Source organism: Lepidochelys kempii, chromosome 7, assembly GCF_965140265.1.
Source record: "Lepidochelys kempii isolate rLepKem1 chromosome 7, rLepKem1.hap2, whole genome shotgun sequence".
In the NCBI taxonomy this organism is placed as follows: Eukaryota; Metazoa; Chordata; order Testudines; family Cheloniidae; genus Lepidochelys; species Lepidochelys kempii.
The window spans coordinates 118,263,142-118,278,807 of record NC_133262.1 but is presented as its reverse complement, the minus strand read 5'-3'; the positions used below and the strand labels follow the sequence as shown (position 1 = coordinate 118,278,807).

Here is a 15,666-nt window from a genome sequence, read left to right as displayed (position 1 = left end):
CCATAGCTTGCTGCAGGTTCCATGGCTATAATTGTGACACATTTCATGGACAAATGCGCCACCTGAAGAATCAAATGCTCAGAAAACAAATGAAACTTTGTCAACATTTTCTCTGTTTCTCTTCTGAAGAGAGGCTCATAGGCAATTTACTGTGATTTTACCACATGACTGATGCATTACATTCTTTTATATTCATTTGTGTGTAAAATGGAATACATTACATTGTAATACCCAGAGTGTTCCAAGACAAAGGCAAAGCTTCATTCCAGTTCAAGCTATTGGCAATTTGAATCCCAACAATTCAAGTTTCTACTTATTATACTTGAGAATGTATGAAATTGCCTTTAGCATATATGTTTAAATTCCAAGGATAATTAACTAATTATAAATAATTAATGCAGAAGTTCTCTACCCAGGTCACTTATACAATAAAATCACACTATTGTTCTGCCTTTCAGTTGTTATTGGAAAGGCCAAGCTAAACATCAGGCAAAGTCTGCTGTGGAGTCTCAAAACAAACTCTTGTCTGTACACTCGCTCATAAAAAGAGACCTTGCTTTTCCCCTCCTATCTAATTGCTTCACCTGACCACTGAGATGACAATTTTCACAGGCTGCATCCTCCACAGATTCTACCTGCCTCATGGATTTTATCCAATGGATAGAATTAAGAAGTGGCCCAGACAGGCTGCTTTGTGTTTGACCTAGAGTCCACGTCCAGCAGTCTCAGAATGACTGTTCTCAATGATGACCTAAAAAAAATCCACCTCTGCCTTTCCAGCAATCTGAAGAGAAGCAGTACGGCCCAGTGGATGAAGTACTGTGCTGGGACCCACAGTATATAGGTTCTGTTCCCAACTCTGGTGCTGGTTGATTGACTATGAACAAGTCGATTTCTCATCTGTAAAGCGGGGACCAAACTTATCCTCTTTGAGGTCTACCACGAAGTGCTGGGTATTATTATCAACTCTTCACCTGTTCCAGCTGCAAGAAAGCAGTAGCAGACTCTCTCCAGTTCCGGGCAACTTACTACTGCATTACTAGGGACATGTGCTGCATTCCTTCACAGGAGGATCCTCTAGCATGATATTAAGGCTTTTCTTCCCATGGACCTCCCATGGACCTCTTCAGCTCTTCCTGTGCTTTGCTCTCTGGCTGTCTTTCCAGCAAGCAATAGATTCACTAGACTCACTCACAGCAAATCTAGGGCAGAGGCAGATTTGAGGCTTCAGCAACTCTGTGCAATCTTCTGAAGACCAGGTGGTTGGAACCACCCATAACCTAATGCTCCTGAACCCCACAGTAAAACTATCCTCAGGGTTCTCCTCTGCAAGATGACACCCTATCCTGTGAGAACAATAACCTGCAGGCTACTGTAGCTCCACCTTCAAACTTCACCCATCTTTTACAGCTGTGTGACAGCAGCCTGAGAAGAGGCTCAAGGGAGCTGTGGGGACACCAAATCTACACTGACTTGATACACCAAACTGGAAGACACTTGCAAAACTGCAAGATAATTGCAAAATAATACAAGAGGTCACACCCAGTAGCAGGTTCCAAACCGGTGGCAAAAATCCCCCGTGGGGTGGAGGACCAGCACAAAGCCTTCACCCCCACTTACACCCCATATATGGAATCTGTGTGTTTGTGGTGAGGGAGAAGCATTGATGACATGGTCATACTGAAACACTTGCACAGCCCCTAAATGCTACGGAAAGAGTCTCCGTGCCAACCATTCGTTAGCTGATTGCAGAAGGCTTCCGTAGGGATGGGTCATGTTTTGGAATGGTTGTCAAGAAATGATCCTGTGTGCCAGACCCAGGATAGGGGCATGGATTTCAGCAACCCAAACTCTCTGCACTCTGCCTGTACCGAGCATGAATTCTCCTGTGTTTTATCAATATGCATTTATATGCAGTTACTAAAGACGAGTCTCTATTTACTCTTAACTAATATTTGTTCCCATTAGGAGCATTAAAGTTTGCTATATTTCCAGGAATCGTAGATTTCCATGTGTCTGGTTCAAAATCACCTCTGATGGCAAGACAATCCCCATCTATATGGGAGTTTGACTGCAAGCTTTTGGAGTAAGAATTTTCAGAGAAACCTCATCTTACCAGGGCCCAATCCTCCAGTTCCAACTGAGGCCAATGGAAAGACACCCATTGATTTCAATTGGAGAAATGGATCATGTCCTTAGAGGACACAGTGAACAGTACAAATATGGATCAATAATGCGCCAAATTAGCCCCTGATGTAAAACTACTGACTTCAACGGAGTTACACCATGGATAAATTTGGTCATTATTATTTATTTGTATTGTGGTAGTCCCTAAAAAGAGCCCTAGTAATGGACCAGGACCCCATTGTGCTAGGTACTGGACAAACACAAAAAACAAAAAGTCAGCCTCTATCCAAAAGGGTTTACGATCTTGTGCCTTTATTCCCTTCAAATAAACAGCCCCATCTGTTCTTGAAATCAAAGCTATATTTGTGGGTACTTTATTCAGTTTGAGGCAGGAGGAAGGATTGGTTTTGTACGGGTTATACCTGGATGTAATAGTGTCCGAAGTAAAAGAGCCAACTACTGAAATACTGAAACATACTCCAAAATACTGAATTAGTCTGGGGTCAGTAGTAATGGTTGCTATTTACCAGTGCAGGGGTGGCCAACCCGTGGCTCCGGAGCCACGTGCGGCTCTTCAGAAGTGAATCTGCGGCTCCTTGTCTAGGCACCGACTCCGGGGCTGGAGCTACAGGTGCCAACTTTCCAATGTGCCGGGGGGTGCTCACTGCTCAACCCCTGGCTCTGCCGCAGGCCCTGCCCCCACTCCACCCCTTCCCGCCCCCTCCCCTGAGCCTGCCGTGCCCTTGCTTCTCCCCTTTCCCACCGCCCAGAGCGTCCTGCACATCATGAACCATGTGGGGAGGGAGGGGGACGCGCTGATCAGCGGGGCTGCCGGTGGGCGGGAGGCGCTGGGAGCGGGGTGGGGGAGCTGCTGACATATTACTGTGGCTCTTTGGCAATCTACATTGGCAAATTCTGGCTCCGTCTCAGGCTGAAGTTGGCCACCCCTGTACTAGAACAACTCTATGGCAACAAGGTTACATTTTTATTACAGCATTTTTCATCTAAAGGGATCCCAAAGCGCTTTCCCAATGTACCACAGACCTACACTACGACCAGCACTGAAGTGCAGCCATGTCTGGGTGAGGTGTGAAGGCTCTTTAACAGCAGCACTTACATAACTGTTCAGGACAAAACGTGAAGAATTATATTGCATCCCACTAAAACTGCAGTAGGAAAAATAATTACCCAGATTGGAATCTGGCCAGGACAAGAGGGTTAACAGCCACTTCTGAAAAAAAAAAATGCCAAGGGATCTTCACTGTCCACACAGAGAGGATCATATTGTACCTTTCATTCAAAAGACTGCACACCGCACAACATAATGCCCAAAGGCACCAGGGTGGGACATTGGCTCTGTGCTGCTCTAGGGAAAAAGGGTGCTACCTACTGAATTAACACAACCAATCAGGTTTGCCCTAATCATTTCCCAACCAATTACAGCTGGGGCCCAATATTGCTCTACTTATGTGAGGTTGGAGGTGATCATAGCACCGGATGGCTTGGCTTGGCATCTTCCTGGACAGCATAAGCCAGGTGTCTGCATGACCCTGACAGACAGTTGTTTGGGAAGAATGTCGCTAATTAGCCAAAGCACTTCCCCACCCCATCCCAAAATACGTCCTTCGGTTATAAAGCCGGAAGGGATGCTTGTAGTCATCTAGTCTCACCTCCTGTAAACCAAAGCTATCATACAGTAAATTGATTTGTATTATTTTACACTTCATGTTGGAGTATTGGACCAAAATATTTTTTAATGTAAAACTAAATATCTAATTCCATGTACCACATGCCCAGAATGCTTGATGGCTTTTTTTAAGTCACAAGCCCTTGCTCAACAAATGAATCCCTTTAAAAAAGGTGGCAAACTCAATCAGTTTTAGAAGACTGGAGATCAAACTAGAGGATTAATTTTAGTAGCACCTGTGAGAGATCTAACAGTTAAGGTGGGTGGAAAGGTCCTGAAAACCTGGCTGGTGAGAATTTTCTGCTTCAATGATTTGATTAAAAAGCTCCTGATAAGACTATAAAATACTGGTCCAGTCAATGAAGGCTGAATCACAGAGAAGTGCTTATGACATCTACATGAATACGAAATGGACTCATGTGATGATTTACCTTAATACCAAAAGGAATTCATAATGATCAGGCCATTATTTTTAAATGATACCAAAAGCTGAAGGGAAGCACACACATATCCCTGCAGCATAGCCAGAAATTGTATTCGAGAGCAGCGTAAGAGCTGAAAACAGCTCGGAACCTGTTAGCCTGAGTCCCTGATCTCCTCGATAAACAAGAAGAGCGTGTCCCTGCTATGACTGCATCTCACCCTGAGGTGCTCTTCTGAGCATTCTCTTTGCTCCTTTTAAGAGAACAGACACAGAACTTTGAACCTTTAATCACCCAGCGATGTCCAAACCTCCGCCTTAGCAGGACTAGATTTGACACAAGAAAGCAAAACAAGGACTGTTTCTCACGGGTATAAGATCCCAGCTCCAGGGCCCATTGAGCCAAGGCTCAGAGGGAGCAGAGCTCAAGCTAACTTGATAAAAAAAAACTTCCGCACTGTGTGGCATGAATGCTCCTTTGGTCTTGGAAATGGAGTCACCTACTCTTTGTTGTTGCTATTCCCAGGGAAGAAATCTGGGTTCCGGGAGATAGAGGGACTGTCTCGTTTTACCACCCCGGGGACAAACTAAACAACCGCCGCTTTGTTCCTCTGCTGGAACCCTCGCTCTGCTGCGCGCACCCCCCACCCCCCCCTTCAAGTTTGGGTCTGATTCATTTCCCGCAGCATCTGTCCGCCCCTAGGGAGCGGGTGGCACACACTGGACTGCAGACCCGAGCAGTGTAGGGAAAGGGGAGGGGAGGACCGAAGGGAACTCCGACTCTGCCATGTAACTTGCATCTTCGCTCAATCGCGGTTGCTCAGGACACCCGAGAATGCATCGCACGCGAGCTGGGGAGGATTTGGGGATTTGAGGACTACCCCTGATTGCTCCATGCACAGTGAAGACACTGCCCTCTCCTCTCCAGTCATAGCCCTTCTCTCCCGCTGCCCTCTCTCCAAACCTCCCCACGGCCTCACCCTGATAAGAGCAACGAGAGTGCAACTCAGGTGGCTGGTGGAGGGGGAGAAAACTTTTCCCCCAGCAGAAAGACGCTAGAAGCACTTTTGCCCGGCTGCAAACTGCCGAGCGACACCCGATGCGAAGGGCCAGATCCCAGAGAACCGCTCGAGCCACCAGCCCGGCCCCGCTTTCTGCCCCGTGCCCACCACCCGGCGCTGCATCGCCCCCGTGGTCTGGGCATCCCGCCGCCCACCCCGGGGCTGGGGTTACTCACGCTGCTGTTGTGGCCCGACCAGTGCACCATGGCCTGGTTGTGCGCCGAGTCCCCGGCCAGGGCGAAGGTGGTGCTGGTCAATCTCAGCTCCTCCAGCCTGAAGCGGGTGGCTTTGCCCTGCGGCTGCTCGGGGGATGCTGCCGCCGCCGCCGCCTCCCTGCCCTGCCGGTCCCGCTCCGCCGGGACCCCCCTGGCTCTCCTCCGCTCCGCCTGGCTCCTTCTCAGCCTGCTGCTGCGGGGCGCACGCCCAGCCGGGCTCCGCTCTGCGCCCCGCCGGCCCGGCAGGGCGGGCGCAGTCCCCCGGAGGGGAGCCCGGGCCCGGCCGGGGCCAGCGAGGGATGCGCGGGGGTCGGGCTGGCCGCTCGGTTTCTCCTGGCTGGGAGCAGCGGGGCCGGTCGCTTTCCCCCCAGCCGCCGGGAACCGCCTCGCCTCTTCCCCGCGGCCCGGCCGCAAGGGGATGGACAAGAATCCCGGCCCAGGCGGCTTGCCCGGGGCCAGGCAGGCGCGGCAGGTTATTGCCGCCTCGCTGGTGCCGAGGAATTGGAAGAGCCAGGTCCCGGCCAGCAGAGCAAGGCGCCAGCCCGCTGGGGACCGGCCCGTAACTTTTCCCATGGCTGCGGATGCTGGCGAGGAGGGCGAGAGGCTGAGAGAGAGACACACACACCAAGGGGGGGCTGCAGATTTACCCGGAGCAGAGGGGACACGGCACCAACTCCATGCAAGTTTCAGGCAGGGCTGGATTTGCTGCAGGCAGGGCTGGATTCGCTGTCTTCTCTCTCTCTCTCTCTTTTCTTATCCCCCCTCCCCACCCAACCCCCCCAGGGCTGGCTTTGCTGATCCGGCTTTTGGATGGAAGGCAAAGCCACAGCCACCCGGGGGGAGGAGCTGGATTGAAGTCAGAGCGAGGGAGCCCCGGCTGGTGATTTCCTCCTGCTTCTCCTTGTGCAATCAGTCACAAATTGCCTCTTCTCGGCTCGCCTTCGCCCCAGCAGCTCCGCCAGGGTGCTGAGCTGGTTTGCAGCGGTGGACGATCTGTGATTCTCCAACACAGCACTAGGCACTCGCCTTAACTTTTATAGCCTCCCCCCCGACACACACATACACGATCTCTGCCTTTGCTCCCGCCCCCACGCCTGGCTTTCCCTGATCGTATGCCACCTCCCCAGACCGCGTCTTGTTGAAAGTTCCGATCCGCCCCGCAACTCCTCCGAAAAGGCTTTGCAGAGCCACAGACATGTCCCCCAGGGCATGAAGGAGCAAACACTCCCCCCCCCGCCCCCCAGCCGCTTCAGTGGCCTCCTGGTTATTTTTTTCCTAACAGGGATTGAGCGGCTGGATGGACTCTAATTTGCAACACCTGCCTCTTCTCTACAGTGGACAAGAAGCTGGAGATGAGTCAGCAGTGCGCCCTTGTTGCCAAGAAGGTTAACCGCATTTGGGGTTGTATAAGTAGGGGCATTGCCAGCAGATCAAGGGATGTGATCCTTCCCCTCTATTCGACATTGGGGAGGCCTCATCTGGAGTACTGTGTTCAGTTTTGGGCCCCACACTACAAGAAGGATGTGGAAAAATTGGAAAGCATCCAGTGGTGGGCAACAAAAATGATTAGGGGACTGGAACACATGACTTATGAGGAGAGGCTGAGGGAACTGGGATTGTTTAGTCTGCAGAAGAGAAGAATGAGGGGGGATTTGACAGTTGCTTTCAACTACCTGAAAGGGGGTTCCAAAGAGGATGGCTCTAGACTGTTCTCAGTGGCAGTGGATGACAGAACAAGGAGTAATGGTCTCAAGTTGCAATGGGGGAGGTTTAGGTTAGATATTAGGAAAAACTTTTTCACTAGGAGGGTGGTGAAGCACTGGAATGGGTTACCTAGGGAGGTGGTGGAATCTCCTTCCTTTGAGGTTTTTAGGGTCAGGCTGGGATGATTTAGTTGAGGATTGGTCCTGCTTTGAGCAGGGGGTTGGACTAGATGACCTCCTGAGGTCCCTTCCAACCCTGATATTCTATGATTCTCAGTCTGATGGGGGAGGTGTAACTTCAGGGGAATTGGTTACTCCTGATTCACAGCAGGGTGAGTAAAGAAGCAGCCCCGCTGCCTTTAACAGACATGGATTACATTTGCACAGAGGGAAGTCGTGGTCCCCTCCTGCTCTGTTGGATACAGTAACTGCGGCATTGTATTAAGATAAATCACTCAGGCATTGCAAAGATTTGCTCAGACTAATACTGTCAGGAAAAGGAACATGATTTTGGAAATGAAATGACAACAGATGGGAGGGAGAGATTCCCACCAGTGATTTAGTGGAAGCCAGAGATAGCCCTGTGGGCTGAGCTAGCTGTCCCTTAGCTCTAAATAATCAAGTTCTCAGGGAGGGGACTGTTCCTTTCCCCTTGTCTTTCTCTGTATTTTTTCTGCAGTTTTCATTATCATTTGCCACAGCATTACTTATTGAGGTTATTTTTACCTTCCCTTTTAACAATTTAACAATGTTTACATTTATTCCCTACTTCAGTCATGTATTAGTAAATATATAACATATCCACATTATCCATTTAGGTATGTAAATGGGCACAGTACAGACAGGGATTCTCTAAGCTTGTTGAGAAGTGCATACATTAAGTTTACTCCAGTGAGCCATTCCTATCTGTTCAGTCTCCCTTGTTCCAGTTTCATTTTAAAGGGAGTTTGTTTATTTTTAAGTATCTCGTTCTTGTGGAGAAGGAGTGCTGCAGTGTATTTCAATAAGACATTTACAGTTACATGTGCTCATTTCAGAAATCTAACTCAAATGTTTGCTGCTTGGAAGCCTTGCAAGTGGTCGCACTAAAGTAAGACTTGGATTAATAGAGGTTTGGCATGACTCTCTGTGATACTTAAACAATGATGAATTGTCTGCAATCTAACCAGCAGACCCCAGCTAAATCTACTGTAAACCAATTAACTTTATACCAGCTTGCATTTCTCCCAAATAAATGGTTACAATTAAGCACATATGCTGTCAGTAATAATTAATACAGTGCATTTATACAGCTCCTTCCAGCTGTTGATCTCAAAGCACTTTACAAAAGTTGACTAATATTTCCCCTGTTGTACAAATGGAGAAACTGAAGCATGGAATGTTAAATCATTGCCCAAGGTCATACCTCAGGCCTGCAGCAGAGTGAGGGATGGAACCCATGCTGGTCAGTCTTTCAGATCACAGCTGTCCGGATGGTTTCCTGGTTGTGTAACAAGATCCAAGCGAAAATGTCTCCTAAGTAGTGGTGCGAGGGCTCAGTAGTTGTACAGAGAGCTGTGCAGAGGTTGATATTTCCTCTGGTAATTAGGACAGTTCAAGAGGGATTTCTCCAAAGATGACTCTAGCCTGCAGTGGCAATGTCAGTGCAACCCCCATGAGGAGGATTAGTTTATGCTAAACAGAAGAAAGAAAAAAAAAGGAAAAGCAATAAATAAGCTCCATGTATTTAGATATTTACCTTATGACTGTTGGTGAACAGTACTTGTGCAATCTAGATTCAAAGTCTTGAATACAATTTATGAGAAAAGACTGAAAACCCTAGGCTTTGTTTAGTCTGGAGAAGAGAAGACTAAGAGGGGACATGATAACAGTTTTCAAGTACCTAAAAGGGTGTTACAGGGAGGAGAGTGAAAAATTGTTCTTGTTAACCTCTGAGGATAGGACAAGAAGCAAGGGGCTTAAATTGCAGCCAGGGAGATTTAGGTTGGACATTAGGAAAAACTTCCTAACAGCCAGTGTAGTTAAGCACTGGAATAAATTGCCAAGGGAGTTGTGGAATCTCCATCATTGGAGGTTTTTTAAGAACAGGTTAGACAAACACCTGTCAAAGATAGTCCAATTGTCACCTAGTCCCTTCCAGATGGGCAGCTTTATCGCAGAGCCTGTATGATGATCCTCTGACTGGGCCATCAGTGGGCTCCGAACCCAGACTCTTCAGCATAAAAAGAACCTTCTACTGCATGAGCTAAGGAGTAGCTCTCCACATTGGTAGCTAGAGTAGGCTCTTATCCTGTTAGGCAGACCAGTCACTAGAGGGGGATAAAGATGTGCACTCAGCCCAGGTGGCTTATACTTAGGAACACCCAGATAGTGATTGTGTAGAGAAAGGATTCCCAGGCATGCTGCTCTCCAAAAGCCATGCTTTAAAAAGGGAATTAGCATCACTCATGAAAACCATCATGTCCCAGGGGCTCCCAAATGCTACCTGGTTTGACAACACACAAGGCGTACTATCGGAGTGGAGTAGATGGTACCACGTATCCAACTCCACCCCTGCTGTTGGAATGCTGTGCAGCTTCCATCAGGGGTGGCAGGATATAACTGGGTCAATAAGTTTGCTCTTTCATTTCATACAACTGTGGCCAATATTCGCAGGACTCATGGAGCTGGGCTGATCCCTTTGCTGCGACAGGCAGCAAGGGAGCTGAAGGTGGTGATTCGCACTACAAAGCATTTTACTACCAGAGTGAACACAAAACAAGTCCCCCATGGTCTCCTTGTCTCTGCTTCTGGCTAAGCACACTCAGGAGATCTGCTACTACTGCTGTACTGCCAGAGAGGAATTGGTGGTAGCGGGGGCAACCTACAGGGTGGGGTATATGCTCAAGCTGCCTGCAGCGTTCCTGGGTTCAGAAGTCCCCCCATCTGCACAACACCTCAAACTGAGAGGCCCGTTGTGAAAATGTGGGCCTAAAATGCTTGTGATGTTTGGATTATCACAATCCAACCTGCGAGGGCCGCAGTCTAAACTGAATTGCATGAGCAGAGCCCTGCTTTATTTGAATGCTGGGGTCCTACTACAGAGTTTTCAGCATGGGACCAGGGCGTAGGATTCACTAACCCAATCCATGCCCAGAGTTGTGATGCTGAGCTGTAGCAAGTTCCATTTTCAGACTTGTAAAATAACTTCCACAGAGGATCTAAGTCATAAGTTTAATGTTTGCAAGTCACAGTTTAGGAAATTACATCTTCGCAATCAGGCTGGTTAACCTAGTGAGGAGGGCTTTAAACTAGGTTCACCAGGGGAAGGAGACCAAAGCCCTGAGGTAAGTGGGGACATGGGATACCAGGAGGAAGCATGAGCAGGAGAGCGCGAAACGGGAGGGGTCCTGCCTCATACTAAGAAAGCAGGACAAACAACAAGTTATCTCAAGTGCCTATACACAAATGCAAGAAGCCTGGGAAACAAGCAGGGAGAACTGGAAGTCCTGGCACAGTCAAGGAATTATGATGTGATTGGAATAACAGAGACTTGGTGGGATAACTCACATGACTGGAGTACTGTCATGGATGGATATAAACTATTCAGGAAGGACAGACAGGGCAGAAAAGGTGGGGGAGTTGCATTGTATGTAAGAAAGCAGTATGACTGCTCAGAGCTCTGGTATGAAACTGCAGAAAAACCTGAGTGTCTCTGGATTAAGTTTAGAAGCGTGAGTAACAAGGGTGATGTCGTGGTGGGAGTCTGCTATAGACCACCGGACCAGGGGGATGAGGTGGATGAGACTTTCTTCCGGCAACTCAAGGAAGTTACTAGATCGCAGGCCCCGCTACTTATGGGAGACTTCAATCACCCTGATATCTGCTGGGAGAGCAATACAGCGGTGCACAGACAACCCAGGAAGTTTTTGGAAAGGGTAGGGGACAATTTCCTGGTGCAAGTGCTGGAGGAACCAACTAGGGGCAGAGCTCTTCTCGACCTGCTGCTCACAAACCGGGAAGAATTAGTAGGGGAAGCAAACGTGGATGGGAACCTGGGAGGGAGTGAGCATGAGATGGTCAAGTTCAGAATCCTGACACAGGGAAGAAAGGAGAGCAGCAGAATACGGACCCTGGACTTCAGAAAAGCAGACTTTGACTCCCTCAGGGAACTGATGGGTAGGATCCCCTGGGAGAATAACATGAGGGGAAAAGAGGTCCAGGAGAGCTGGCTGTATTTTAAAGAATCCTTATTGAGGTTACAGGGACAAACCATCCCGATGTGTAGAAAGAAGAGTAAATATGGCAGGCGACCAGCTTGGCTTAACAGTGAAATCCTTGCTGATCTTAAACACAAAAAAGAAGCTTACAAGAAGGGGAAGATTGGACAAATGCGCAGGGAAGAGTATAAAAATATTGCTCAGGCATGCAGGAGTGAAATCAAGAAGGCCAAATCACACCTGGAGTTGCAGCTAGCAAGAGATGTTAAAAGTAACAAGAAGGGTTTCTTCAGGTATGTTAGTAACAAGAAGAAAGCCAAGGAAAGTGTGGGCCCCTTACTGAATGAGTGAGGCAACCTAGCGATAGAGGATGTGGAAAAAGCTAATGTACTCAATGCTTTTTTTGCCTCTGTCTTCACGAACAAGGTCAGCTCCCAGACTGCTGCACTGGGCAGCACAGCATGGGGAGGAGGTGACCAGCCCTCTATGAGGAAAGAAGTGGCTCGTGACTATTTAGAAAAACTGGATGAGCACAAGTCCATGGGGCCGGATGCGCTGCATCCGAGAGTGCTAAAGGAGTTGGCGGATGTGATTGCAGAGCCATTGGCCATTATCTTTGAAAACTCATGGCGATCGGGGGAAGTCCTGGACAACTGGAAAAAGGCTAATGTAGTGCCCATCTTTAAAAAAGGGAAGAAGGAGGATCCTGGGAACTACAGGCCAGTCAGCCTCACCTCAGTCCCTGGAAAAATCATGGAGCAGGTCCTGAAGGAATCAATTCTGAAGCACTTAGAGGAGAGGAAAGTGATCAGGAACAGTCAGCATGGATTCACCAAGGGCAAGTCATGACTGACTAATCTAATTGCCTTCGATGATGAGATAACTGGCTCTGTGGATAAGGAGAAAGCAGTGGATGTGTTGTTCCTTGACTTTAGCAAAGCTTTTGACATAGTCTCCCACAGTATTCTTGCCAGCAAGTTAAAGAAGTATGGGCTGGATGAATGGACTATAAGGTGGATAGAAAGCTGGCTAAATTGTCGGGCTGGCAGCCAGTATCAAGTGGAGTGCCCCAAAGGTCGGTCCTCGGGCCAGGTTTGTTCAATATCTTCATTAATGATCTGGAGGATGGTGTGGATTGCACCCTCAGCAAGTTTGCAGATGACACTAAACTGGGAGGAGAGGTAGATACGCTGGTGGGTAGGGATAGGATACAGAGGGACCAAGACAAATTAGAGATTGGGCCAAAAGAAATCTGATGAGGTTCAACAAGGACGAGTGCAGAGTCCTGCACTTAGGACGGAAGAATCCCACGCATCGCTACAGACTAGGGACTGAATGGCTAGGCAGCAGTTCTGCAGAAAAGGACCTAGGGGTTACAGTGGACAAGAAGCTGGATATGAGTCAACAGTGTGCCCTTGTTGCCAAGAAGGCCAATGGCATTTTGGGCTGTATAAGTAGAGGCATTGCCAGCAGATTGAGGGACGTGGTCGTTCCCCTCTATTCGACATTGGTGAGGCCTCATCTCGAGTACTGTATCCAGTTTTGGGCCCCACACTACAAGAAGGATGTGGAAAAATTGGAGAACGTCCAGCGGAGGACAGCAAAAATGATTAGGGGACTGGAACACATGAGTTATGAGGAGAAGCTGAGGGAACTGGGATTGTTTAGTCTGCGGAAGGGAAGAATGAGGGGAGATTTGATAGCTGCTTTCAACTACCATTCCAAAGAGGATGGATCTAGACTGTTCTCAGTGGTAGCAGATGACAGAACGAGGAGTAATGGTCTCAAGTTGCAGTGGGGGAGGTTTAGGTTGGATATTAGGAAAAACTTTTTCACTAGGAGGGTGCTGAAACACTGGAATGCGTTACCTAGGGAGGTGGTGGAATCTCCTTCCTTAGAAGTTTTTAAGATCAGGCTTGACAAAGCCCTGGCTGGGATGATTTAGTTGGGGATTGGTCCTGCTTTGAGCAGGGGGTTGGACTAGATGACCTCCTGAGGTCCCTTCCAACCCGGATAGTCTATGATTCTATGAAATAGTGATTTGGGAGTTTGTTTTGGCTTCTTTTAGTAAAAAAAAAAAAAAAAGACAGTTTTCAATTCTAGTTATGAACAGATCTTTCCATTCTCTAGATAAACCAGGCAATTATTATTATAGATCAAAACAACCATTTTCAAGAGCTTCTTATTCTATTAAGCAAAGGGAAATGTACCCAACCCAATTGTTTTTCCAGGGGATTAATATGTACACAAGTGTTATCAAGATCAGGTCTCATGACTTCAGATAGGATTAATACATTTGATACACAAGAATGTTAAATTCCCAGGACTTGTTTCAAATCAATCTACAATTGGTATCTCCTTGCCACTGGATTTAATTTACCTAAAAGGTGATTGCAGTTTTTAAACTTTAATAACTCATCCAAAATTAATTTACAAGAAAACTCCCTTGCTATTTCAAATAATCAAATCCCAAATCAGTGCCTTTCCAAAAATAATCTACATTGATTTTAACAGTGGCTTCTTCTAGCCTGAAAAAAGAACAGGAATATTTGTGGCACCTTAAAGACTAACAAATTTATTTGAGCATAAGCTTTCGTGGGCTACAGCCCACTTCATCGGATGCATAGAATGGAACATATAGTAAGAAGATATATATAGACATACAGAGAACATGAAAAGGTGGAGTAAGAGGCTAATTAATTAAGATGAGCTATTATCAGCAGGAGAAAAAAACTTTTGTAGTGATAATCAAGGTGGTCCATTTAAACAGTTGACAAGAAGGTGTGAGGATACTTAACTTAAGGAAATAGATTCAATATGTGTAATGACCCAGCCACTCCCAGTCTCTATTCAAACCCAAGTTAATGGTATCTAGTTTGCATATTAATTCAAGCTCAGTAGTTTCTCGTTGGAGTCTGGTTTTGAAGCTTTTCTGTTGCAAAATTGCCACCTTTAAGTCTGTTACTGAGTGGCTAGAGAGGTTGAAGTGTTCTTCTACCGGTTTTTGAATGTTATGATTCCTGATGTCAGATTTGTGTCCATTTATTCTTTTGCATAGAGACTGTCTGGTTTGGCCAATGTACATGGCAGAGGGGCTTTGCTGGCACGTGATGGCATATCACTTCTACATTGATTGCTTCTGTCGACATGCACGGGCTGAAATTGTGCAAAAGCAACATCACTTGCCCCATAATCTCAGCCATGCTGAACACAACACCATCCACAGCCTCAGGAACAACTCTGACAACATAATCGAAAAGGCTGACAAAGGAGGTGCTGTCGTCATCATGAATAAGTTGGAATATGAACAAGAGGCTGCTAGGCAGCTTTCTAACTCCACATTCTACAGGCCATTATCCTCTGATCCCAGTGAGGATTACCAAAAGAAACTACACCATCTGTTCAAGAAACTCCCTGAAAAAGCACAGGAACAGATCTGTGCAGACACATGCCTAGAACCCCGACCAGGAGTATTCTATTTGCTACCTGGAAATCCTGGACGCCCCATCATCTCAGGCATTGGCACCCTTACAGCAGGATTGTCTGGACTAGACTCCCTCCTCAGGCCCTATGCTACCAGCGCTCCCAGCTATCTTTGAGACACCACTGACTTTCCTGAGGAACTACAATCCATCGGTGATCTTCCAGAAAACACCATCCTGGCCACTATGGATGCAGAAGCCCTCTACACCAACATTCCACACAAAGATGGACTACAAGCTATCAGGAACAATATCTGCGATAATGTCACGACAAACCTGGTGTCTGACCTTTGTAACTTTGTGCTCACCCACAACTATTTCACATTTGGGGACAATATATACCTTCAAGTCAGTGGCACTGCTATGCGTACCTATCCCTGCAACAAAGTCCATTGCCAACTCTATCCACATATCTATTGAAGGGACACCATCATAGGACCTAATCACATCAGCCACACCATCAGGGGCTTGTTCACCTGCACATCTACTAATGTGATATATGCCATCATGTGCCAGCAAAGCCCCTCTGCCATGTACATTGGCCAAACTCAGTAACAGACTTAAAGGTGGCAATTTTGCAACAGAAAAGCTTCAAAACCAGATTCCAATGAGAAACTGCTGAGCTTGAATTAATATGCAAACTAGATACCATTAACTTGGGTTTGAATAGAGACTGGGAGTGGCTGGGTCATTACACATATTGAATCTATTTCCCCATGTTAAGTATCCTCACACCTTCTTATCAACTGTCTAAATGGACCACCTTGATTA

At 47.3% G+C, this 15,666-nt stretch overlaps 1 protein-coding gene across 1 annotated transcript in view; it reads right to left on the bottom strand.

Annotated features, from left to right (window-relative positions):
* The window catches only part of SORCS1 (sortilin related VPS10 domain containing receptor 1), a 424,169-nt gene extending 417,635 nt beyond the window's left edge, over positions 1-6,534 (bottom strand). Inside the window, exon 1 of the mRNA XM_073354427.1 lies at positions 5,473-6,534. Within this exon, the coding sequence (XP_073210528.1) occupies positions 5,473-6,084 (612 nt within the window). The 5' untranslated portion in view covers positions 6,085-6,534. The remainder of the gene's footprint in view (positions 1-5,472) is intronic.
* Positions 6,535-15,666: the final 9,132 nt, after the last annotated feature.